General features: G+C 46.5%; 2 protein-coding genes across 6 annotated transcripts in view; both read left to right on the forward strand.

Annotated features, from left to right (window-relative positions):
* Positions 1-839, forward strand: part of Cars1 (cysteinyl-tRNA synthetase 1) — a 42899-nt gene extending 42060 nt beyond the window's left edge. For all 3 annotated transcript variants that reach the window (XM_028871046.2, XM_037208817.1, XM_037208818.1), the window contains one exon: positions 540-839. In XM_028871046.2, the coding sequence (XP_028726879.2) occupies positions 540-674 (135 nt within the window). In that variant the 3' untranslated portion in view covers positions 675-839. The remainder of the gene's footprint in view (positions 1-539) is intronic.
* Positions 840-9035: 8196 nt separating this feature from the next.
* Nap1l4 (nucleosome assembly protein 1 like 4) overlaps positions 9036-25949 on the forward strand; it is a 35302-nt gene continuing 18388 nt past the window's right edge. For 2 of the 3 annotated variants that reach the window (XM_028871030.2, XM_028871020.2), the window contains exons 1-6: positions 9036-9115; positions 17934-17964; positions 19388-19446; positions 21352-21451; positions 23866-24007; positions 24177-24263. In XM_028871030.2, the coding sequence (XP_028726863.1) occupies positions 17951-17964; positions 19388-19446; positions 21352-21451; positions 23866-24007; positions 24177-24263 (402 nt within the window). In that variant the 5' untranslated portion in view covers positions 9036-9115; positions 17934-17950. Of the gene's footprint in view, positions 9116-9381; positions 9403-17933; positions 17965-19387; positions 19447-21351; positions 21452-23865; positions 24008-24176; positions 24264-25949 lie in introns of those variants that run through there. The other variant, XM_037208819.1, reaches the window with a different exon arrangement.

The raw sequence follows: 25949 nt of genomic DNA on the forward strand, positions 1-25949 counted from the left end.
TCCCTCCCTTCCTTCCTTCCTCCCTTCCTTTTTGTTTTGAGGTTTTTGTTTTTTTGTTTTTTGGGGGGGGTTTTTTCGAGACAGGGTTTCTCTGTGTAGCTTTGCGCCTTTCCTGGGACTCACTTGGTAGCCCAGGCTGGCCTCGAACTCACAGAGATCCGCCTGGCTCTGCCTCCGGAGTACTGGGATTAAAGGCGTGCGCCACCACTGCCTGACTTTTTTTGGTTTTTCAAGACAGGGTTTCTCTGTATAGCCCTGGCTGCTATCCTGGAACTCACTCAGTAGTCCAGGCTGGCCTCTAATTCACAGATCCGTCTGTCTCTGCCTCTGGAGTGCTGGGATTAAAGGCGTGCGCCACTGCTGCACAGCCAGTCTCAATCTTGAAATTCCCCTGTCTCAGAAACACACTAGATAAACAAGGATGTGGATGCTGACCCTTAGTCTAAATACAGCCAAGTCAAGGAGAGAGGTGTTTTCTCTCAGCAGGGATGAGGCCTGAAAGGAGAAGGGAACTGATGGCATGTGTGTGGTCCTTGCAGGGGCTGCCTACCCACGACACTGAAGGCAAAGAGCTGAGCAAGGGGCAGGCCAAGAAACTGAAGAAGCTCTTTGAAGCCCAGGAGAAACTGTACAAGGAGTATCTGCAGATGTTGCAGAACGGCAGCCTCCAGTGATGCCACAGCAGCCTGGGAGGGCTGTACCTGCCAGCCTGGCCACCATAGACTGAGGCCACACCCACTCAGGCCCCGTGCCCTGGTCATGTTTACAGCTGTTCTCACACCTGAATCAGGAGAGTGGCAGCTCTGGGACACTGTTAATAAATTCTTCTGAATGGTGAAGCCTGTTCTGCCCTCTCAGCACTTGGAGAGCTGGCCTATGGGTGCCTGGTCAGCAGCTTACAACTTAGGCCACCTAGTCAATTGAGCCCCTTCAGCCAGCCTGCCCGAGGAATTTCCCTCACATTGGCGAGCTGGGCTAATCTCTGCTGTGTTGGCACATTTGGTGGTATTGGAGTAGGAAAAAGGCCGAATCAGCCCAACAGATGCCCCTGAGCCTCAGACAAAGGCTGTTCAGTTGGCTCTCTGGCTCCGATGAACACACACTGCGGGTTTCCCAGAGCAACTGGCAGGGTGGCAGCAGGACCTGTGCCCTGTGGGGTGGGGTCTGGCAAGCCGCCTGGGGCTACTGTTAGGACAGCAAGCCCAGATCAGCACCACTGGCATGTGAGATAAGGAAGGAGTCTTCAGGGCTAGCCTCGTGTGTTTCCTTCCCGCCTGCTCCCATCTGCTGCTGCTCAGAATCAGCACCCAGGCTGAATGTGTCTGGCCTTCTCTGATGATAAAAAAAAAGGGTATGGGCAGCAGCCAGAACCTGCCTGGCACCTGTAAAGACCAGCCCCAGAGACACCAGGGGCAGGTGTGGATTCCAGGTGCCACAGAGCCCATGTGGCAGGTGTGCTGCCCCTTTGTTCTTGTTAAGAACTGTCCTGGAGACACCTGTACCAGCCGGGGGTACCATAGGCATGTGTCGTGGAGTGTAGTAGTGTGAGGCTGCAGGAGGCCATACAAGGTCTCTCAGATAGTCATAATCAGAGGGGATCATCTGAGGTGTGCACCTGGGTACCTTGTATCTCTGTGGCCTCTCTTGAGGCTTCCGAGTGACTGCATCTCCCACCTGGAAGCCGTGGTTCCACAGGCGGCTGCCGTGAGCGAGAAGGCACTGGATGGCTTTTTAAGATGGTGCCTCGAAGGTCAGCACAGTCCCTCCTTGGGCTCTGTTTAGAAGCATCCCAAGTTTACCCATTGTCACCATGAGGAGATAAGACAAGTTCCCAGAGAGGGTGAGGGCTGGAGAGAGCACAAAGTCAGTCAGCGTCGGAGAAGAGCTTCCCTGTGTATCTCAGCTGCAGTAATACTATAATACTGAGCTACCGCAGTTTGGCTGTGGGCATCTACAAGTATCGCACACACAGGCAAGACCACTGAGCTACACCCCAGCTATAATCGGAGGCCAAGCAAATGGAATGTCGGTGGCAGGAGCCAAGAGTCTCGTGTAAGAGTACCACCCAAGAAGGAAAGGCACAGCAATGCATTGTGAATTGGACAGCAGGGTGGAGGCACCAACACTGGGTCCCTCCAGGCAGTACAGCTGGCCAAGCTGGCAGAGTGGGGCAGCAGGGCAGCCTAGGCCTTACATGTTCTCCCTCCTACAGCAGCGGGCAACAGTCCTGAGAAGTGGTCTGCCCACGAAGGAACAAGGGACAGCCTAGTGACACATAGCCGCCAGCTGGTTCTCAAGGGCGTTATGCTAAGGGAGAAAGTAGCAAATCTGCAAAGGTCCCACATGTCTGATTCTCAAATGATAATTTCAAATCCAGGCCGCAGGGGCAGCAATGATGGGGCAGCCCTGCCTGTGTGACATGCTGCAGAACCAACCACTCCTGCTGCCAATGTCTGCCTCTGGCATTGATCTGCTCTGGCCATGCAAGATAGAACGTTCGGAAAGTGGTGGAGGCAGGGGTGGTAATACAACTGGTATTGCTGGAAGAGGAGACAGACACCCATACATGCAGAGAAAGGGACACAGGAACACAGAGGTAGAGGCTTCCGGGGCGGGGAGTTGGGGGTTGCCAGGCCCTGCCCCAACCCTGGTTCTACACAGCTGTAAGAATGTGTTTCTGGTACTGTAAGCTTCTGGCTTGTGATACTTCCTCACAGCAGCCACAGGAAGCAGACAGACAACTATTCACCACCCCTGCTCTCCGTAGCAGAAAAACAGAAGTAAGTGTTTTATTTGACAAGCAAAGCTCAGAGGAAGTAATACAAAGGGCCAGCTAGTGTATGGGAAAACGTTCAGTAGTGTAACTGAAGCTGGGGAAACTCAGTATTTCAAAGTACTTCGTAGGACTGGAGAGATGGCTCAGCAGTTAAGAACATAGTTTACTCCTCCAGAGGTCCTGGGTTAGTACCCAGCATCCACTTCAGGTGGCTCACAGCCTCCTGTAACTTCAGCTCCAGGGAATCCAGTGCCTTTGACTTCCATGGGCACCTGCACACAGGTGCACAAACCCCCACACAGGCGCACACACATAGTTAAAAATATTCAAAATAGCTGGTAGACAGGATCGTTAGTGTTGCCAGCACAAATGTCTGGAGTGACAGATATGTCAGTCTAATCACTATACAGTAAACATTCATAGAAACGTCACTTTCCACCCTACGCAAAGTCACCGTGTCTGTTAAAAATGAAAACACTATAAAGAATATGCTCAAAACCAGGCATGGTAGCACACACTTCTAAGATTTCTGTAAGTTCCAGGCCACCAAGAGCTAAACAGGCTTCCTATAGGCACAGGAATTTGTCACCTAATTTTGTTCATTTGTTAGAAGACATCCTTACCCGGTAGCTCAAGCTGGCCTGGGACTCACCGTGCAGCCTCAGCTGGCCTGGAACTTGTGGCGGTTCTCTCACCTTGGCCTCCTGGGTTATAGAATTTCGGGCATGAGCCACCATACCCAGCTTGTTACACACTAACAGACCATTGCACCAGTGATGGTAGAGTGAGATTCCCGTCTAGCCTGATGGACCAGTGCATTCGCTGGACTTACAGGAGCACGGGTCAAGAGTAACTGGAGAAGCAGGGGCAATCCCCAAACAGCCACCATCCCTATCTCACTCCAGCATGGCTTCCCCATCAATACATCGATGGAGTTCTGCCCCCAACTTCGACTTCCACCCTCTGTAGACCGGCACCTGCCAAGCTGTGCCGCTGAAACAAAATTACACACGGCTGGGAGGGAGGTGCAGGAGACAGTGGTATCCCAGGTGAGGGTTTGATGACTTTCCTCAACATATCTTATGAGGAAACATTAACAGGCGCAATCTTGAATCTCTTGCAGGAAGTCACAGCCACTCTGATGAAGATAGCAATGGCTGTACATCTTGTGGGGACCGAAAGCTGCTCTTCAGGGGGCTGAGTGTGTGGGGTTCTTCAGGTTCCTGCTGGGAAATCCCAGGCCAGGCAGTCACATCAGAAGATGCCAGAGTCCCAGACCCACTAGGTATCTACATGATACCCTGCTAGCCAGGGTGACAGTCTGGCATCACCTTCACATCTAATCCCTGTCACGTCAGTGGGACAGAGGCACCTGCCTCTGAGGATGCCTTCCCTGTGAGCTCCCCTTCACTGGGTAGGGACATGAGCCAGCCTGAGATAGTCATGGGTCCAATGTTGTACCATGCTGCTGGCTGCTGGCTGCTGTAGGGCCTTAGCCATCATCAGCTCCCAGATCCTTTCCTCCAAACGCCCTGACACTTCTAGGGGTAAGGAGGTAGGGTCAGGGAACAGGTGTTGAAAGAGCTGCACAATCCAATGACTTGAGTGGAGGAAGCAGGCAACAAACAGTGATGGCTGTTCTGGCTGTAAGCAAAGGCTTCTCAGAGGACTTAAATGATGGGGGGGGGCACTAAGGTGGGAGCATGTAGACAGACAGGACTTTGACATTATTCTCAACTTCCTTCCAAATTCCTTAGAGGCCTAGAGAGACAGCCAGGGTGTGGAGCTCCAGATGCAGTCAGGTGGACTTCAGGTGATAGCCAAGCCAGAAGTGAACCTATTAACTGAACTGGTCCTTTTAGTCACTCAAAGGGCTGTTAGAGATTAAGTGTGGTGGTGCAGGCTGTACAATCCCCAGCTACTTGGGAGGCTATGGCAAGAGGATCATGAGTTCAAGGCCAGATTGGGCAATTTAATGGGACCATCCAAAAATATAGCTCAATGGTTGAGTGCTTGCCTAGCATGTGCCAAGCTCTGGGTTTAATTGCTTTAGGGAAAACAATTCTCAGAATTGGTCTTCAGCTCAGCATATAAATCCCACAGTTGCATTACTCCTGGCTGCCCTCAGCATTCACTTTCCTGAGCACAGGGATGGTGTGGGACTGAGTGTAGACAGGCCTTGGTGTGGACTGAGCCTCTCTGAGGGGTAGGATTAAAGGGATCTGCTGGGCCACAGTTTCTGGCTCCTAGGACCTTGGCTGGTTGGATTCCTTCTCATTACTATTACATAGGTGGACAGGAGCCTATGAGAACAGGTAATACTGGCCTCAAGCTGACAACTCACTTCGTGCTACTCCAGGCCTCTTCAAGTAGGCATATGGGGAAACAGAGGCACAGGTAATTGCCCAGGGTCACCAGCTAGTTACAAGTCTTACCCAGGAGTCCCTACCCTGTAACCTCTGTCTGATAGCATCTTCACAGCCAGACATCACAACTGCCACAGCCCTGCTTTAACATCAGGTGAGATGCACAGGGACCCCATAGTTCTGTTCAGCACCCAATCCCTGGTGCCTATGCATATGACATCTGGGGATGGTCCTACAGGACTAAATCAGTCACAATTAAATTGTGAGGGTGGGTCTAGGATAGGACCTAAGGGGAGGCCATGTGCAGACAGCAGCTGGGATATAGGGTTGCAAACACCAGCCAAGGAAGGCCTGGAGCCTCAGGAGCTGGAAGATGAAAGGAGGGAGGCCCCACACACCCTAAACCTTGGCTTCAGTTCAGCATAGCTGCCACATAACGCATTTCAGTCTTCTCTCTAAAGTTCATTCCTGGTTAGTAAGCCATCCAACTTGGGCTACTTGGTTGTAGCAACTCAGGAAAGCGTTCTCAAAGTCCTTATAAATGGGAGGATTTGGGGAGAATATTGTCTACCTACTAGTCACCCACCATCATCAGATTTAGGAGCCAGTACCAGCTCCCACGGGGGCTCCAGCACATTGATGTCACGCACACTAACCCCAAGGTGGGGTAGACACCATGACAGAAAAGTAGACTGAGGCTATGAGACTCAAATTTGAAAATGCTGGCATTCCTTTCTTCTATAGTTTCTTTTGTCTTTGCTTCTTCACCTCTGCCTCTCCCAGGCTCACCAAAGGCAAAGCCTGGTGGTGAAGTAAGAGGCAGGAGTGTCCCGTGGATAGCAGAGCTTAACTGAGTGAGACACAGTCTAGATGCGGCTGAAGTTTGTAACCAGCTATCATGGTCAGCATTGCCAATGCAAGAAACTAGAATCACCTAGGAGATTATAATTCCTGGTCCCAGGGATTGTATTCATTAGGATAACTGATGTGGAAAGACCCTTCTTAGTTCTGGACAGGACCATTCCCTGGATGGGGGAATCCTGGACTGCATGAAAAGGAGAAAGTGGGCTGAGTACCAGCACTGCTTGGGACTCTAGACTTAATGTGACCAGCTGGTCCTGTCATCTTGACACCCCCACCATGATGGACTGAGTGTACCTTGTACTGTGACTTAAAATAAACCCTTCTCCTTTAGGTTGTGTTTGACAAGTGAAAACACAATTAAGACAGCAACCCCTGATGTCATCTCCTTCATCGCGAGCCTTCAGGTGGTTTTAAACTTTTTCCTGTTATAGCTAGTACAGAGCAGGAATCGTGTGCTAAAAATATCAGACTGAAATTGTTCCAAAGCAACCTTCACCCAACAAAAAAAAACCTAATTTCTAAGAAATGAAGACCATTGTCCATCCCTGCCTGGGAACCTTATTTGCTACCCAAATTGGATGTTTTTCTATAAACTGACACGGGGAGGCTGAGGCTGGTACCCAGCTCCCTAGCACCCTTGTCAGCAGCAGTGGAGAGCCCAGTACTGCTATAGCCTGATGCATTTCGTTCCTCCTTAGGGGCCACTACTCAGGTAAAACTGGATCCTTGACAGCTACAGAAAAGAATTTCAGGACAAGTCATAACAAAGCAAAGTTAGCAAGAATATTAAACAAGAAATAGTTCCATCTTGGGAGGCCTTACCCTTTCTGAGGAGTGGATTGGGGTAGGAGGTAGTGAGGGAGGGAACGGGAGGAGAGAGGGAGGGGAAACTATGGTTGGTATGTAAAATAAATTTTAAGTTTTAGTAAAAAAAGGAAATAGTTTACGCTTTGGATTTAAGCACAGGCATTGAGCAAGAGAGAGAGTTCATATGTGAGACATGAGTGCAGGCTGCTGAAAGCCAGGCTTACCTACCTTAAGAGCAACTGTCGATGTAACCCTGTGGCTAAGTCAGACTGCTCAAAGAATGCAATTTATAGCAACAGTTAAAGATGAAGTTTAAGCCAAGAGGTGGTGGCGCGTGCCTTTATTCCCAGCATGAGGCAGCCTGGTCTACAGAGCAAGTTCCAGGACAGCTAGAAATACACAAAGAAACCATGTCTCAAAACAAAACAAAACAAAATAAAAAAAGATTACCTTAAAATTTTAGTAAAGTTAAAAATTAAGTAGTGCCATGCTTTAGATGCCCCCCTCCCATGCCCATGCTTTGGGCTGTGTCTTTTTTCTGAGCACCTCTCTTAACTCAGTCTATATTCATATAATCCAGGTATGATGGAGTATGCCTTTAATCCCAGTACCCAGGAGGCAGAAGCAGGCAGATCCCTGGATTCAAGGACAGCCAGCGCTACATAGTGAGACCTTGTCTCAAAAATAATAATGAAGCCGGGCGGTGGTGGCGCATGCCCTTAATCCCAGCACTCGGGAGACAGAGGCAGGCAGATCTCTGTGAGTTCAAGGCCAGCCTGGGCTACCAAGAAAGGCACAAAGCTACACAGAGAAACCCTGTCTCAAAAAAGATTCTTTTTTTTTTTTTTTTTTTTTTTTGGTTTTTTGAGATAGGGTTTCTCTGTGTAGCTTTGCGCCTGTCCTGGATCTCGCTAGACTTATTACCAGTTGTTGGTGGGCTGAGCATTTTATTCAAGGAATTGAAATAAAGCTACACACAGATCGCAAAGTAGCAAGGAAATTTTATACAAAAGCAAAGTAATAGTAAAGATGGGAAATACTCTGTGACAGTGGGCCACAGAGTGAGAAAATGCCCAAGGATATTGTCTCTTTTTTTTTTCTTTTTTAAGATTTAAAAAATTTTTAGCCGGGCGGTGGTGGCACACGCCTTTAATCCCAGCACTCGAGAGGCCGAGGCAGGTGGATCTCTGTGAGTTCGAGGCCAGCCTGGTCTATAGACAGAGCTCCAGGACAGGCACCAAAACTACACAGAGAAACCCTGTCTCGAAACCCGCCCCCCAAAAAAAATTTATATGTGTATGTGTGTGTGGAGGCAGGGGGCTCTTAGACTGCCAGGTGTAGTATTAGAAGAGGGGTGTATGCACAGCCCAAAGCAAATGGAGTTCCTAGCTGTCCAACTATTTTCTATTCTTGTCGACTCTAACCACTTTCCACTCATCCCACTTCCCAAGTAAAAATTAAAAATATATGAGCTTATTTACTTTTCTTAATTTTGTAATTGAAACTTTATATAGTACAGTTTCAATTGAAGGATGGGAGGGAATACAGTAAAATCCTGCGCTGTAAACCTTCTAGACTTCAGCAACCACACTTCATTTTGTGTTTTGTTTTTTGAGACGTCTCATGAAGCTTAGGCTGGTCCTAAACTTGCTACGTAGTTGAAAGTGGCAAATGGCTCATTCTCTCACCTTGCACGCCCCACCACATTCAGAATTGTTTTCAATGACCCTGTTTGTAGATGTTAGGAGAGCACACATCTTTAAGCAATCTATTTTTTATCAGGTGTGTGGAAGTTTTCTAACTATCAGCTGGGTAGCCCCAGGTCAGGCACACACCGTAGACTGAGGACCCGAAGGCCTTGGGAAGTAGGCAATGCTTTCCCCGGGCCACGGGCGGCAGGTAACGTGGGGAAAACACTGTCAACTGACCCAGGACGCAAGCCTTAGACGTTGCAGCAGAGTCAAGAGACAAGAAAGCCCGAAGTCCTCCACACGCCCCAGCAGCCCCTTTAAAAAGGCGCGGAACTGCGCGTGCGCCGGAACACACGTCACGGCTCTATTTACATATAGCTCGCGGGCTCGAGCGTGGCGCCGTGCCCCCTCAACGGCTTTTGATTGGATGCCGCCTCTACCAGCGCCTAGGTGCAGTTGACAGGCAGCTCTGTTGCCAATTCACAGCCCGTTTTGTTCGGAGAGGGCGGAGCCTGGCGACGTGGCCAGTGGCAGGTGGTTTTGTTGGCGGCCACGGCGGCGTAGCCCCGGAGCGAGCTTTACACGGGCGCCAGTGCCGCAGGAGGCGCGAGGTGCGGTCCCGGCGGGTAACGGCGCGGCGGGCGGCTGGACAGGGGCCGGGGCGGCAGAGGCGGGGGGTGGGTGGCGCGGGCGGGCCGACGTGCCATGGCGGCTAGCAGAGGCGGGCGGCGGCCCCATCAGCAGTCCGGGTGGCGGGTGGCGGCGGATGGCGGGCCCGTCCCTCCTCTGCGCCGCCCCGCCCCCGGCTGAAGGTCAGCGCGCTTTGTTCCCGCCGCCTGAGAGCGCACGCGAAGCCGCGCAGGCGGTTCCCTGAGGGGGACGAGGCCTTCCCAGCGAGGTGGGCCTGGGTGCGCCTTGTCTTGAAACCGCTTCTGGGAAGGAAGGGGTTTATGGCGTTCGCGCGGCCGGGCCGCCGCCTCGCCCTTCCGGGCTTTGCATGGTCTTCGCACAGCTCCCTGGTCCGACTCTCCTAGCCGAGGTGGAGGCGTAGCCAACTTAGTGACACACTGAGCCTTCCGACCCGTGGGCCCCTAAAGGGTGCAGGGACGCTAGCAGTACCCCTTCTCCCCAGGGTATCATTGGGGCAGTCGGCCTGCGCTTCCTCCATCCGACTGTGCTTGGCGTTGCTGCCTCGGAGGAATCCCTGGGGTACCTTGCTGCATGTACGCCACTCTTAACAGGCGTATGCAAATTCCCCGGTAAAAAGGCCCAAGTTGAAGTTCTTGGTCCTAAAAGTTACATGCTTTTAAGTTAGTGCCGCCTTCCTGTCATAGTAGCTGCCTCCTCTCGGTGACTAATCTGGTTACTACACACCAGGGGCTCCTCAAAGCTGGTGTCTTAACTCTGTTGTTCATAGTGTGTGTAATAGGTGCAACAGGCTGAGTATGCCTTTACACGAAACGCCTGGGTTTAGAAGCCGTTTAGTTTATGGAATATTTGTAGGTTTGGCAGATTAGCGTTCCTAATCTGGAAGTCCAAAATCTGGCATAAAGAAAGCTGTGAAAGAAATGGGGTTTGGAGTGTTCTGAATTTTTGGCATAGGAGTGTTTGGCTTGTATTGCAAATTAAAGCCCTGTTAGGTTAAGTGTGGTGGTTTGTGATGGTAGCTTGAATTTAAGCTCAAGTAGACTTGATCTGGCTCAGTTGCTGTTGAAATAAACACTGCAGATGAATAGTGAGATTCAGAGAAAAGAGGGCAGTGATAGGATTGGGATATAGTCCAGAATTAAAGAGGGATGGTTCACCTGTCAGGGACTGTTAGCATTTTAATGCCTTTGTCTAAAGTAGTTGCTGTCAGACTCAGGTGTGGCTTTTTTTTTTTCCCCTGGGTTGACCAGTATTATTGGTTCACAATGTCCTAGTATCTAAATGCTTAAATTCTGATGTGTTAGCTTTAAATCTTGAACTGTTTTTCAAATATATGGAATAACTGCTGAAAATGATAGCTGATTCTATCGTTTTCTGGATTACTAGCCTTGACCACCAAAATATTGGAAAAGATGTATATATTTAGAGATCTTCTCAGAAAGCATGGCCTTTATGGCTTGTGAGTTGGCTGTTTGGATTTGTGTAGAGAATAGTTTACCAGTGTGTAGTAGCTAGCAAGTATAGAGTTTACAAGTTAATACTTCTGCAGAGATGCAGTTCTTAGGGATGAGGTAGTTCACCACCTCAGTCTGACTTTGTGCCTGACTTTTAAAATGTCCCAACTAAGGTAGGTGTGGCGGTACACATCTGTAGTCCCAGCTGCTCTGGAACTCAGACTTCAAAATCAGTCTTGGTAACACAGCAAGATCCTGGCTCAATTTTTTTCTCTCCTGTTTGCCCCTTAATGAGAGCTAACTAAGAGAGTACTAACTCCCTGCTTGCTGTCTTCTCTTCATGCTGTATATGGTTTGAGGCCTGTACAAAAGTTTGTGTTGTATTTGTAAAAAAAAAAAAAGAAAAGAAAGAAAGAAAAAGAAAAGAAAGAAAAAAAGCAGCTTGTAGAAAACCTAAAAATTTTTGTTTTGGAAGAAAAAAAAAATCTGGGCAAGAGTAATTTAGGGGCTGAGAGATGGCTCAGCAGTTAAGAACATTGGGTGATCTTGCAAAGGACCCAGGTTTTAGTCCCAGCACTCATAGGCTGACTCCTAATGGTCTGTAACTCCAATCCCATGGAGTTATGGATCCAATGCCCTCTTCTGGCCTCTGCAAGTAGTGCCAGACAAGCAGGGAAAACACCCATACCCATAAAATAAATTAAAATTTTAAGAAAGAGTAGTTTAGATCCCTGAAGGTCTAAAGGCTACTCTCTGTGTGGAGTGGGCAGTTGGGTGAGTGTTTTTACAGCTTGGATCTTGGCCCAGGTGACATGTTCTGAAAAAAGGCAGTGGTCATGAGCTCTTGGGGACCACTAACTGATGAGTACAAGCTTTTGTTTATTTAAAAGGAAATGTAAGTGGGTGTGCTGCCTTCTGTCTGTATTCCAGAACTTGGGAGGTAGCTCAAGGCCAGCCAGCACCACAGCAATAAAGATGAAGTGCATGTCAGGCATTGAGAATTGAAGCTGATGTCAGTTTGCTGCTTCTGCTGTAGTGGAGGAAGCTACTAGGGGAACCGCAGGGACTTCCTCTTCTACCCCCAGCCTTTGCATGGAACTACCTGTTAGTGGTAGCATGTGGAGGCTCCCTGAACCACACTTGGGGGACCTGTTATTGATCACAGACGAGGAGGCCTGTTTAGATGAGTAAATAGTGGAGTCTTGGATTGGACCTTTAGGCATTTCGAGGACATAATTGATGGTAGTGTAGGTTTGCTTTTAGCAGTCAGGTGTCCCCTGCCTTTGGTAGAGGAAGCTCGGCTGCTTTACTTTGGGGTGATTTGGAGTAACAGGAGGCATATTGTGTTTTTGTAGTGTGAAGACTACAGAAGATAGCTTTGTGAACTTTACCTTTGATCCTGACTGCTTGCTGTGCAGTCTTAAATTCCTTCTACTGTGTTGTCTGGTGTGTCAGCTGTTGCAACTGAGTGTGCTTCCATTCTGTGTCCAGGAAACTCAGTCTAGTGAGATGAGATTGGCTGAGTTTTATGTACAAAGATTAATATATAGTTTAAGTCACAGTTACTTCAGAGTTGTAGGTATTGTAAGCAAGTGTGACTAAGGAAATGTCTTCATCCTGTGTCTTCCAGAATTGCCTAGGAGAGGTCAAGGTGTGCAAAGGGTTCCTGTTTAGTACCATGGTACTTACAGGAAACAGCAGGGATTAATTGGGCAAGATTTCTGGCTACCTGTTTCTTGCCAAGTCCTTTGCTGAGCCTGAACTCTGCATTGAGTCAGTGGACATGCTCTGCCCTCCTGGAATTTTCATCTGTCATTAGTGATAAATGCTGATGAGAAATTTCAAAAGCAAACAGAAAAACAAGGATCTTCCCTAGCACCTTCAATTGCTTTTTTTTTTTTTGGTTTTTCGAGACAGGGTTTCTCTGTGTAGCTTTGCGCCTTTCCTGGAACTCACATGGTAGGCCAGGCTGGCCTCCAACTCACAGAGATCCGCCTGCCTCTGCCTCCCTAGTGCTGGGATTAAAGGCGTGTGCCACCACCGCCCGGCCCTTCAATTGCTTAAATCTAATTGCTTAAAAATATGAGCTTACTGGGGCTGGGGATTTAGCTCAGTGGTGGAGCGCTTGCCTAGCAAGTGCAAGGCCCTAGGTTCGGTCCTCAGCTCCAGAAAAAAAAAAAGAGCTAACAAGATGGCTCAGCCGGCAAAGGTGCCTACTACCAAGCCTGATGACCTAAATGTGTTCCCTATACCCACATGGTGAAAGGAGAGAACCTACTCATGGAAGTTATCCTCTGACTTCCATGTGCATGGCACAATTCCCCCCCCACACACACACAAAATAAATAAATATGAATTGTAAAATGTTTTATTATTAGGGCTGGGGAGATGATTCAGTGGTTGAGAGCACTTGATGTACAACATGAGAACCTCAGTGTGGACCAAGCACCAATGTGGAAAGCCAGGTGTGCCCTAGCCTAAGACAAGCTTTAAGTTCAGTGACAGTCTTGTCTTGAGGAAATAAGGTGGAAAGTGGTAGGTCAGTCCTTTGACCTCCACACACATGTGCACAGGGGCACACATCACACACATAATAAGTCACTCCAAAATAACATGGTCAAATAATAACCATGTTACATGTAGGGGTTCTCTTTGGTGAGTTTTTGTTTTTCAGTTTTGCTTCAACAAATAGCACATTTATTGTGTCATAGTTCAGAGGTTAGGAGTATAGAGTCAAGGTATTGTCAGGGCCATGCTATCTTTCAAAACCTGCAGCAAGGGTTGATGACTATAGATCCTCGCCTGCAGCTATATGACTTCAACATCTGCCTCTGTCAACACTTGGGGGGTCTCCTTCTGTTTTTTATTGTTTGGTTTAAAGACAAGGCCCTAGCTGGCCTGGCTGGACCTTGCTATGTAGCTGATGGTGAGTCACTACTCCATTTCTTTAGTGCTGGCCTGGGTTTTTTTGAGACAGCCTGACCTCAGTCTCATTCCCTCAGTGTCCTTGCAAGTGTGTACTACTACGTCTGACTTCCTGTGGTTTGCTTTGTATTTTTCTGAGAGAGGTTCTTCTGTCTCAGTTGAGGCTGGTCTTTATGTTCTGACTCTGTGGCTTCAGCCTCCAGTGTGCTGAGACAGAGATGAGCCACCATACCTGGTTTAGTTAAATATTATGATAAAGGCTAAAAGATAAAGTATGGTGATACTTTATTTGTGCTGAAATGTGATTTTACCTGTATGTTAATAAATAAAAGTGCCTGGGGGTCAGAGCTAATAACAAGCCACTTAGCAGAAGTCTGGTAGTGGTAGCACACGCCCTTAATCCCAATCACATGACAGGTAGATCTCTGTGTTCAAGGACACCACCAGCATGGAGACACACACCTTTAATCTCAATACCAACCATAGAGACCTGGAGGTCTGTATAGACAGGCAGTGACGAGGTCATGTGGTTGGGTTTACAACCAATGAAAAGGCCAAACAGAAAGTCAATAAAAAGACAGACACACAGGAGGTCTCTCTCTCTCTCAGGGGAAGGACGGCAACGGCAGTGAGTGGTAAGAAAGCGGTCTTGGTCTCAGCTCTTAGCTACTGCTCTCTGACCTCTGGGGCTTTTAACTCTGCATTTGGCTCTGTTTCTTATTTAATAAGACCGTTACATCTACAATAAAGGAAGGCCGTATATATTAGATAATAGACATTAAGTATAAATTAGTTTAAACGTAAAGGCTACTGGTGTGTGTTTAGGGTCAGGTACACTTTACCTCTTTTAGTTAGGGGGCAGGAAACTACAGCAGTTTTGAGACAAGGTTTTATGTATCCCAGGCTGGCCTTGAACTCAAAGCAATCTTCCTGGATCCCTTTTGTTGTATTTTGGTTTTTCGAGACAGGGTTTCTCTGTGTAGCTTTGGGCCTTTCCTGGAACTCTGTAGACCAGGCTGGCCTTGAACTCACAGAGATCCGCCTGGCTCTGCCTCCCGATTGCTGGGATTAAAGGCCCGGCTCCCTTTTGTTTTTAACAACTCTGAAACTAAAAGGATAAATGAATGTTGACTAGTAGCCCTTTCCATTCTTTTTTGGAAATGGACTTAGGCACTCTGCTTGCTGGGCAGTGATTTACTACCTAGCTGCATCTCCAGCCTAGTTAGCAAGACATTGTGTACATGTGGGAATCTGAGTCAGTTCCCTAAGGGCTTAAGTGTTTCCATGTACACTTAGCATACTGGGGGTAGTGATGGGCTGTGTCCAGTGTTGGCCTCACTCACTGGCCAGGGGAAATTGGGATGTCCTAGGGGGCTTTCTGATTCCTTCTTTGAACAGGCCATTTATTTCCTCCTTTGACATGGTCCTGAGTTGCTGGGAGTCAGTACTCCTATAGGACCTGAGCACACATCCTCAGCTTCACTAGCTCATCCTGCCATTTCTGACTGAACCAAGTTACTGTGCTTTAGGGTTCCTTTATGTACATGCACATAACATAATGTGTTTATGTGCTAGATACAGAGGTCAGAGTACAACTTCTGGGAGTCTGTTCTATCGTATAGGGCCCAGTAATCAAACTCAGATCATCAGGCTTGATTGCAAGCATCTTTATCCACTGACCTATCTCTTCAGGCTAGTTTTGGCTAATAGTAATCATTTGCTTATCTTGTGTTAAGACTTTGAGGACCTTTGACTTTATGAAGACAGATAATATATAAAAATATATAAAAACATTTAAGAAGTGGCCAGTTTAAAGTTTGCTACAAAAGTTTTTCCTTTGAAAAGTTTTTGATGTTTGGAACAAAAAAAGGAAATGACTATAATAGGGCTGTCGTGGTGTCCTGAAGTTAAAAAAAAAAAACAAAAAAAAACAGCATGTTGGCCCTGGAAGTGAATCTAAACCTCTGTATTATATTAACTTAGGATTCCTTGGTGTCATTTATAATCTAACTTGATTGCTAGGTTTTTTTTATTTTTTATTTTGTTTTAAGACGGATACTTCTGTAGCCCAGGCTGACCTCTAACTTGCCATATAGCCAGCATAACCATACCTTCCAAGTCCTGGAATTACAGGCATGCATCATTATGTCTGGCTCTTGATGCCTTTTAAAAGTAGTTTGCCTGACAAGGCTTAGTACTATGGCTTCATAAAACCAGCATTAAACCTATCATTCCAACCTTTAAAATAAAATGAATGTTTCTCTCATACCTGTAAATTGATAACTCTTTATGACTTTCAGTGTTTGGTAAACACAATAATGGATGATGCTGAAGCATGGCTAAGTGAACTGTAGCATGTACTGGCACTTTGCCTTGGTCTCTGTGCAGGGGATAGAATGACAGGGCAAGATAGTCTATGTATGTGTCATAGAGGTGGGCAGGCCTGCTATACCACTATGGTGAGGCAGTATAACTGGGAAAGGATGGTGGGCAAGTTAAAAATAGCAAGGGGTGGGAAACCGCATTTGACTAAGGTGTTCATGGAGACCATGAACCAAAAGTCTATGGTAGAAAAGCTTTGGTCTGGCCATCTAGGCAATTGTGTTTGCTGGCATTGAGAATGGTGAGCTTTGCAGGGTGGATAAAGGAATGTAGATCCTGTGGCCAGTGATTTTGGACTTCAAAGAAGATGCTAGGGTCTGTGGAAGGTTCTTTGGAGGTGACAGGTGAAGCTGGGTGTGGGAAGTGCTGTAGACTTGGTCATCTGCAGTACTGTTGTTGCCTCTTTTTTTCCTTTTGCTTCTATTAAATGACTTACTTTTAAAAAGACAATAGCCAGGCAATAGTGGTGCACACTTTTAATCCCAGCACTCACTCGGGAGGCAGAGGCAGGAGATCTCTGGTCTACAGAGCATGTTCCAGGATAGCCAGGGCTGCACAGAGAAACCCTGTCTTGAAAAACCAAAAAGAAAATAGCTGTAGGGCTGTAGTGATCCCAGCATTTGGGAGGGAGAGGCAGGTGGATCTCTGAGTTCGAGGTCAGCCTGGTATACAGAGGGAGTGTTCCCAGACAACCAAAAACCCTGTTTCTCTGTGTAGCTTTGGAGCCTGTCCTGGATCTCAGTCTGTAGACCAGGCTGGCCTCGAATTCACAGAGATCTGCCTGACTCTGCTTCCCGATTGCTGGGATTAAAGGTGTTCACTACCACCGCCTGGCCTGTTTTTGTACATTTTATTTTGAGTTTGTTTTGAGACAGGGTTTCACTGAACCTCAATATGTAGACCATGATGTCAATCCTTAAATACTTGCCTATGCCTACCAAACCCTGGATTAAAGGTTTGGGCCATCTACACACAGTTTATTTTGAAGCAATAAAAACCTAATAGAAGATGGAACTGAGTTAACGGTAAAACAGTTGTACATCACTTGCTGGAACTGTTTTAGGATCCTAAGTCTCCTGTTTTCCTCGCACCAGCACAGCTTTCAGAAAGTCTTACTGTGTGCACTGGGCAAGTGTAAGGGGCTTTGTGTGGCCTCTGTTCATTACACTTTAAAGTAAAGAGGCCACCTTGAGATCATGTGGAGTGTCTCACAATGTTTTTAAGTGCAGATGACATAAAAGATAAGGCAGATAGAATTAGCATTACTGTGTGTATCTGAGAGACAGTTTAAACAACAGTGAAAGCTTTTGAATTGTTTGGGTTAGAGTTGCTATGTAGATCTGTTAGATTTATTGAAGAAAGAAGGCAGATTGGGGTTCTGTTTTCTTACCGTGAAGTCTGTTCACTTAAGTGTCAGTAAGAATGCTGTGGATCTAGCTTAGTTTGTAGCATGTATGAAGCCCTGGGTTTGACACCCAGCACTGCATAAAATCCAAAATGATGGTGCACATTTGTAATCCTGGTACTGGGGAGGTGGAATTGGAGGGTCAGAAATTGGGTCATCCGCTAGCTACATGGCAAGTGGAAAGCCAGTCTCAGATACATGAGATCCTGTCTCAAAAATAAAAGGTTTTAAAGTAAGGCATGCAGGACATGAAACCTAGATACATTTAATTTTATTTTTTGACATGATCTCACTATGTAGCTTTGTCTGGCCAAGAACTCTCTATGTAGATTAGGCTGGCCTCAGATTTTCAGAAATCTGCTTGCCTCTGCCTCCCAGTTGAGATGAAAGGCATGCACCTCTATGTCTAGTGAAACCTACATCTTAAGTGTACCCATGTATTAGATTAGACACATGAGTGCTCAAATAATTTCAGGTCACATCTGGGACATTTCCTTCACCTGCAGAAAGGTTTCAACTGCTACGTCTGGTATAGATTGCCATCATTAGATGGTGTTGGAAGAGTAATACACAACATTTTTTTGTGAATGTAACTGTTAACTTTCTCAATTTTAGGGGACAAAGACATTCAGATGGCAGAAAACAGGTAAGCCAACATGGACTTTTGTTTATTGGACTTAGATTTAGGTAGGGAGCTAGTGTTCACTGTATTTCAGAAACTAGAATTCAAAGTTAAATAACTTAAATTTCAAGTGGTAATGGCCTTTTTCTTTCTCTTTTGCTGGCAAAGAAATTGATGCCAGATACCAACTGTCTCAGATACTGATATTTGCAGACCTTGTGTAGATATAGTATCTGTGTTCCTTGATCTTTAACCCCTTCTTCACCCTTGGTGAAGTCCATTAACCTGATGTAGCTACCAGGGATGGGGGAAGGATTCTTTTGGGGGGATGTTCAAGATAAGTGTTGGTTGAGTGCTTGTTTTAATTTTTTAGTTGGGATATAAAATAATAGATTTCATCATGGCATTTTCATACATGTGTCATATTTTGCTTGTATTTGCCCTTCATTTCCTCATAGCTCTGACTGCTTTCATGTCACAGGGCTTGTAGACCTTTGTCTTCATTCAGGAAGATATACATGGCTCTCTGGTAGCTGTGAGGCCTGTGTTTGTGAAGCCCATTGTTTTTGGTGATGCTGCATGGTTGGCATTCAGAGTACTGTGACCATTGTGTCTACTGCACAAGGCCACTTGTGTGCACTGCTAACCATATGGTAGCATGTTATTTGAGTGGTGTGGTTTAAGTGCTGTAGGCCAATTATACAATCAAGAAATTGTCAAAATAAAAATCGGAAGGCTGGAGGGATGGCTCAGTGGTTAATATTGTGTATTGCTGTTTCGGAGACCTAAGTTTGCTTCCCAGCACCCACATTAGGCAGCTCACCAGCTCCAGTTCCGGGGATCTGATGTCCTCTTCTGGCCAGCCTTCACTGGCATTGTACTCTTCCACATACCCACATATGAACATATGCATAAACATAATTTTTGTTTTTGGATTTTATTTGGTTTTTAAGACAGAGTCTCAAATGTGTAGCCCTGGGTGACCTAGACCTCTGTGAGCAAAACTCCCAGAGATCCACTTACCTCTGTTCCCAAGTGCTGCGATAAAAGGTGTATGTCACCACACATGGCACATAGAAGTTTTTTTTCTTTTTTAAATCTTAGAGATAAAAATGAGGAGAAGTGTGGTAGGTAGTTCACACTTGTCACCCCAGCACCCAGAAAGCCAAAGCTACTGGGTTAGACCCTGTCTCAAAGCAAAAAGGGGGATTAAGAAGCTTTGGCAAGGGTCTCATTATGTGACTCTAGCTGTCCTGTCACTCAGATATACCTGCCTCTTCCAAGTGCTGGCATCAAAGGCATGTGCCACCATACCCAACCAGTGTTATCTTCACCTGACCTGAAGTTCCTTGCTGCACGGATCCCTAATATATTGGGAAAACTCTGAAAATGCCAGATGGTGCTGTCTCTAGGACTCTGTTTATAATACGTTGTAAACTTGTTTTAGTCTTTCAGATGGAAGCCCTGCAGATTCTGCGGAAGCTGCTAAAAATGCCAGTAATACAGGTCAGTGCAATGGATGAAGCAGTGATTGAGGGTTTCCATGTGTGTCTGGGAATCTCTTCCAGAACCACCTGTTACAATAATTATAGTAGCAGTAAATAAAGGATTTCTATCTAAGAGAACTATCAGTACTTCATTTAGTGATTAGAAATTCAGACTCCATGAAAGAGAACAACACAACTCTGCTTCTGTGCTGGCCTTTACATAATCTGGGCATCAGAATGTTAATCAGACTTGTACCCCCAACTTCCCTCTCGCTTATTTTGAAGCCAAACCTAGACGTGTCATTGTCTCGATAAATTCACATGCACTGTCTCTCCCCATGAAGAAATCTATATGTAATGGGTTAGCAAGGTGGCTCAGCTTGTAGCATTGCTCGTTGTGCAAACATGGCACCCGAAATTGATCCCCAGAACCCACTGGGTGGCAAGAAGCAAATCCCAGAAGTGATCCCCTGACCTCTACACACAAACTATGGAGCATGTACACCTGTTCTCATGCACATTGCATGTCTGTTTAAACGCATACACAAAAGAATAATCATGATAAAATGCAAAGATTTTAACCTGTATCCGAGCTGGGTGCGGTACTGTGATTGATGTAATCCCTGCTTGGGAGTCCATCCAAGCAGGAGGGTCTCAAGTTCTAGGTTGGCCTGAAGTATATGAGAGGGAAATCGATCAACTCCATCACTGAGTGAAGGACAGTTATTCTCTTGGTGTCTCCTCATTTACTTGGGGAACAGGTTCTAAATAACAGCTCAGTGTTACAAGTCCAGTACAAAGGCATGTGAGCCATCAGAAGCAAGGTGTTCAGAGTACTTTTTGTAGGAGGTGGGTTTTGGGGGGAAAGGGCTTTCCAGGAAGAAAGAAAGCTGGGGAGAGAGCCATCTATTTGAACTGAGAAGTGAGTGGATGCTGTTTCACTCTAGGGGCTAATCATGTCCCTGTCCGTGGCTTCCAAACACCAATGGGACTGGGGAACAACATGTAACCAGAGGTAGACCCCTGAAGTTGGTAGTGATCTCAGATCAGGGCTTAGGATTTATCTGGCTACAGGCAGAAGCCTCTGACTATCACCCACCAACCACTTGGTGATTAACAAAGATACTTTTAAGATAGGAGTCTCTAAACAAGTACTTTACTATTTCTAGAAATTAGCTAAGCAAAGCTAAGTATACATTTTTTGGGGTTTTATTTATTTAATTTTTTTAAAGAAGCAAATGTGGTCTGGGGCTCTGGAGTTGTCTTCTCCATATCCAGACTTAACATAAGCCTCGTTTTTTGTTTTTTTGAGACAGGATTTCTCTGTGTAACAGCCCTGGTTGTCCTGGAACTCACTTTGTAGATCAGGTTGGCCTTGAACTCACAAGAGATCCTCCTGCCTCTGCTTCCCAAGTGCTGGGATTAAAGGCGTGTGCCACTACTGCCCGGCCTACAAGCTTCTTTTCTTAAAGTGAATATTGGCCTAAAGAACTACGAATGTTTTTTTTTTTGTGTGTGTGTGTGTGTGTGTGTGTGTGTGTGTTTTGGAGACAGGGTTTCTCTGTGTAGTCCTGGCTGTCCTAGAATTGACTTTGTAGTCCAGACTGGCCTCAAACTCAGAGATCCACCTGCCCCTCTCAAGTGCTTGGATTAAAGGTGTGCACCACTACACCTGACTGGGAATGTGTACTTCTAAAACAAATTTGTGGTGGTAAGGATTGAGCCCCAGGGCTTCATGAGCTAGGTAAGCATTCCACTATTGAGTTACAGCCCCAGCTCTCTTGTGGTTTATTTTGAGATAAGGTCTTGGCATGGCATTTCCCTGCTCAGCCTCTTGAGTAGGTGGGGTGACAAGCCCGAGATCCATATTGGTGTTTGAGCTCTTTCTGCTAAATAATAACTCTGGTCTCATTTCAACTCATAGAAAAGCTCACAGACCAGGTGATGCAGAACCCACAAGTGCTGGCAGCTTTGCAGGAACGTCTTGATAACGTCTCTCACACTCCTTCTAGCTACATAGAAACGTGAGTACATTGCCAGTGAGATGTCAAGTGACAGAACAAATATCTCCATGCCTCAGTAGGAACAAGTGTGGTGTTTGTTTCTCAGCATCAGCCAGCTCGTCTCATCTGCTTGGTGATGCACAGTGCCACCTTGTGGCTCTTAGAGAACTCAGCTAATAAGCTAGTGCTGATAGAGTGCTGGCTGGCTGCTGGACACCTATACCTTTACCCCTGTTAGGAGGCCTGTGTTGTGGCTGTGTTGTACAGTAGAAATGAGACGTCTACTCTGAACAGCACTTCTCAGGGCCTTCCTGTCTGTCTGCTGGAAGAGATGAGCCACCTCAGTCTCCAAGGCTTAGCTGTTAAAACTGGAGGAGACACTGCACATTTCCTCATGTTCATTTGGAGGCCTTTCTGGTTTACCTAGTGGATACAGTTTGTCTTTGTCCTCTTTTGCTTTTCTTGTACTGCATTGATTCCAGCCTCTAATGCACAGGTACCTGATATGCAGTTGTTTGTAGAGTAGGTGGTAGGCTGTAGTGAGGGAGTTGAGAATGATGTCTGGTTTTCTGGCTTTTGTAATATGGAGTGTCATTTGTTCACTGGGATGGAACACAGGATAGTGACAGCTTATGAGCACAGCCTCACATCTGTGCTGGCCTTAAATGGTGCTTGGGCCAGCACTGGGTGCTTATGTGTACCCTGCATTCAGGTTTGCTGTGAACAAGTTTTCACCTGGGGACACTATTTTTGTGAGTTTTAAACAATTTTATAGGTTAATTTTTTTTTTCTTTTTCTTTTTTTGTTTTTCAAGACATGATTTCTCTGTGTTGCCCTGGCTGTCCTAGAACTCACTCTAGACCAGGCTGGCCTCAGAACTTAAGATCTGCCTGCCTCTGCCTCCTGAGTGCTGGGATTAAAGACATGACCACCACTGCCTGGCATGTTTTTTTCTTTTGATTTTAGGAGTACTCATACAAACAAAAAATTAAACTCTGGAACAGAGGCAAAGAAACTCTTAGCTGGTGATTATAGAAAATTGTATGTGGGTGTCTTCAGACTTCATGTGTCTGAATTTTCAGACAGCCAACATCAGGGCCCCTGTGCCTGTCAGCTTGCCTGTGTCTGGTCCTCACCTGGGGGTTTTATGTTTGCTGCTTATTATTTGATCCTATTGTGCACATGTAGAGGTCAGAGGACAGTTTGAAGGAGTTGATTTTCTCCTTCCATCTTGTGATTCTCAGGGGCTTAAGTCATTATGCTTGTCAGCAAGTGCCTTCACCCACTGAGCCATCTTTTTGGTGGATTTTTGTTTTAAGTTATGAGTGTGGATGTGTGTGCACACACATTTGAGTGCAGATGCCCACGGAAGCCAGAGGCATCAGATATCCCTAGAGCTGAAGTTCTAGGTGGTTCTAAGCCACTCAAACTGGGTGCTAGGAATTGAACCCGGGTCTTCTGTAGGGCAGCAAGTTCTCATAACCGTTGAGCCATCTCTCTAGCCCCAGTCTTTATTTTTTTTTTTTTTGGTTTTTTCGAGACAGGGTTTCTTTGTGTAGCTTTGCGCCTTTCCTGGAACTCACTTGGTAGACCAGGCTGGCCTCGAACTCACAGAGATCCGCCTGCCTCTGCCTCCCGAGTGCTGGGATTAAAGGCGTGCGCCACCACGCCCGGCTGTCTTTATTTTTTTGAGAGATAGAATCTTGTATAGCCCAGGCTGGCCTGGAATTCACTAGAGCCAAGGCTGTCCTTGAATACCTGATCTTCTACATCAACTTCTCAAGTGTTAAGATTATAGGTGCATAGCATCATGCCCAGCTCCCACTGTGTGTGTCTGTATATATGTGTATGTATGTGTGTGTTTTGCTGGGAATTGAACCAAGAACTATCTGCATGTTAGGTTAGTGCTCTACCTGTGAACTACACTCTTCTTCCTTGGTCTCTTTGTAGCCCAGAATAGCCTTATACTGCTACTCTTACTGCTGTGGCCTTCCACATGGTGGGATTGCAAGTGTGCCCAGCTTCATTTGGTCTGTTTTCATCACCAGTTTGGGACAAAAGAGCAATTTTACAAACTGATCTCCCATTTCTTCTTTTGATACGAGATTGAGCCTGTTTTTCCATCTGGCAGTTTGTGTCTTTTCTGCCCTCCTCTGTTAGTCCCTTGTCCTTTTCTCTTACCTTTTTTTTTGGTGGGGGGATGGTCTTTCTATGTATCCCTGGCTGTCCTGGAACTTAAGTAGACCATGCTGGCCTTGAGCTCACAGAGATCTATCGGCTTCTGCTGGAATTAAAGGCGTGCACCACCTGGCTTAACAAGTTCATTCTTTTTTCTTGGCTTGTTTGCATGCAGGGTTTTAGCAGCCCTTTATAGTCAGGTGTTTGTGTGTAATGGTTTGCTGGCACTAGGTGTTTGATTTCCTGTTCTCTTGTAGTTTACCCAAAGCCGTCAAAAGGAGAATTAATGCTCTGAAGCAGCTCCAGGTAAGGTGTGCACACATAGAAGCCAAGTTCTACGAGGAAGTTCACGACTTGGAGAGGAAGTATGCAGCCTTGTACCAGCCTCTTTTTGACAAGGTGTGTGCCTTTGATGTGCTTGCCTCATGTGGTCACTCCTGTGGGCTGAGACACTGTACCACCCAGGGATTTCGAGACTGTATTTTCAGAGGCCTGTGTAAATAAACATCTTAGCTTTTGAGTTTGCAGAGAGCCTAAAGTGCTGATGGACTCTTGGCTTTTAATGCAGAGAAGAGAATTCATCACTGGTGACGTGGAGCCAACAGATGCAGAGTCAGCGTGGCACAGTGAGAACGAGGAAGAAGAAAAGTTGGCTGTGAGTTTCTGTTGGGGAGTGTTGTTTAATCCTAGTTATTTTTGTGGTATTGGAAGGTGAACTCGAGGCCTTGTTCTACTCATGGTTACTGTCCGCAAAGCTTTGTAGAGCAGGCCGGCAGTAGTTGGCCTTCACTTCCACTGGGTGCATGGGTCCATGGTGACACCCTGGTATCTGAGGTAGTGCTGTTGGTTATCACAAGTGAGTTGTGGCCCCTTATCAGTGGTCTATGCAACACAGGATTGAAATACAGGTTAGGCAGGCAAAAATTGATTGTAATGTGCCAGACATGGTAGAACATGCTTCTTACCCCAGTACTAGAGAGACAGGCAGATAGATCTCTGAGTTCCAGGCCAGCCTGGTCTACATAGTGAGACCCTATCTCCAGAACAAAACTAACTGTAACACCAGTGAAAGTCAACCCAGAGGAGATGGAGGTTAGAATGGGTAAGAACTGTGTATGATCCTCCTCAGTGGGAAGTAGGCACATGTGGAAAGGGGTTATCTGGAGACCTCAGGCTGCTCAGCCTCACTCTGTCTCTAGACCAGCAGGTGAGTGAGTGGCCAGCATCATGATGGCCTATTCATTTTTTTTCTTTGTTCTGGAGTGTTATTTCTTTTATTTTTCTCCCTCTTTTTTTAAAATTTAAATTGTTTTTTCATTTCACATACCAACTCCTGTTCCCTCTCCTTCCCCTTCTCCCGCTCTCCCCACCACCTCCTCCCATCCCATGTCCATTCCCTCCTCCCCCTATCCCACCTCCATCCTCTCATAGTGGGTAAGTCCTCCCTTGAGTAGTCAGCACAGGCTGGCATACCAAGTTGGGGCAGGACAAGCCCCTTCCCCCTGCATCACGGCTGAGTAAGGGCATCACACTAGGGAATGGGCTCTAAAAAGCCAGTTCGTGTACCTGGAACAAGGCCTGGTTGCATTGCCAGGGGACCCACAAACACATCAAGCCACACCACTGTCACCCACATTCAGAGGGCCTAGTGCAGTCCCTTGCAGCTCCCCAGCTGTCAGTCCGGAGTGTGTGAGCTCCCCCTAGCTTGGATCAGCTATTGCTGTGGTTTTTCCGATCATGATCTTGACCCCACCTTGCTCCTAATAATCCCTCCTCCCACTCTTCAACTGAACTCCAGGATCTTGGCCAAGTGCTCAGCTGTGGGTCTCTGCATCTGCTCTCATCAGTCACTGGGTGTAGATTCTATGATGACAATTAGGGTAGACACCAATCTGAGTGCAGGGGAAGGTTAGTTCAAGCACCCTGTCCACCATTGCTATCAGTCTTACCTGGGGACATCCTTGTAAGTTCCTGGGGATTTCCCTAGCTCCAAATTTCTGCCTTACCCCTTAATGGTTCACTCTGTCAGTCCTATTTATTTTCTATGACAGTCTCATTCAAATGCCATGGAAAGTTCCAGCATGGTACAAAGTTAACTTTAACTTCTATCCTGGTGTGTTTGCTTTTTTAAAGGTACTAGGGATGTAGCCCAGAGGTTCACAAGCAAAAGGCAAGTTTTCCACAACTAAGTCACACCCAAGCCCCTGTCAGCCTAATTTTGTGTTTAGATAACAGGTAGCTTTGGTTCAGTAGAATTATCTCTTAGGGATCTTTTTTAAAATATGTTTAATTTTTGTGGCTATGTATAAAGTCCTTTGGTTTTATTTTGTTTTGTAGCCCT

Source organism: Peromyscus leucopus, chromosome 1, assembly GCF_004664715.2.
Source record: "Peromyscus leucopus breed LL Stock chromosome 1, UCI_PerLeu_2.1, whole genome shotgun sequence".
Lineage (NCBI taxonomy): Eukaryota > Metazoa > Chordata > Mammalia > Rodentia > Cricetidae > Peromyscus > Peromyscus leucopus.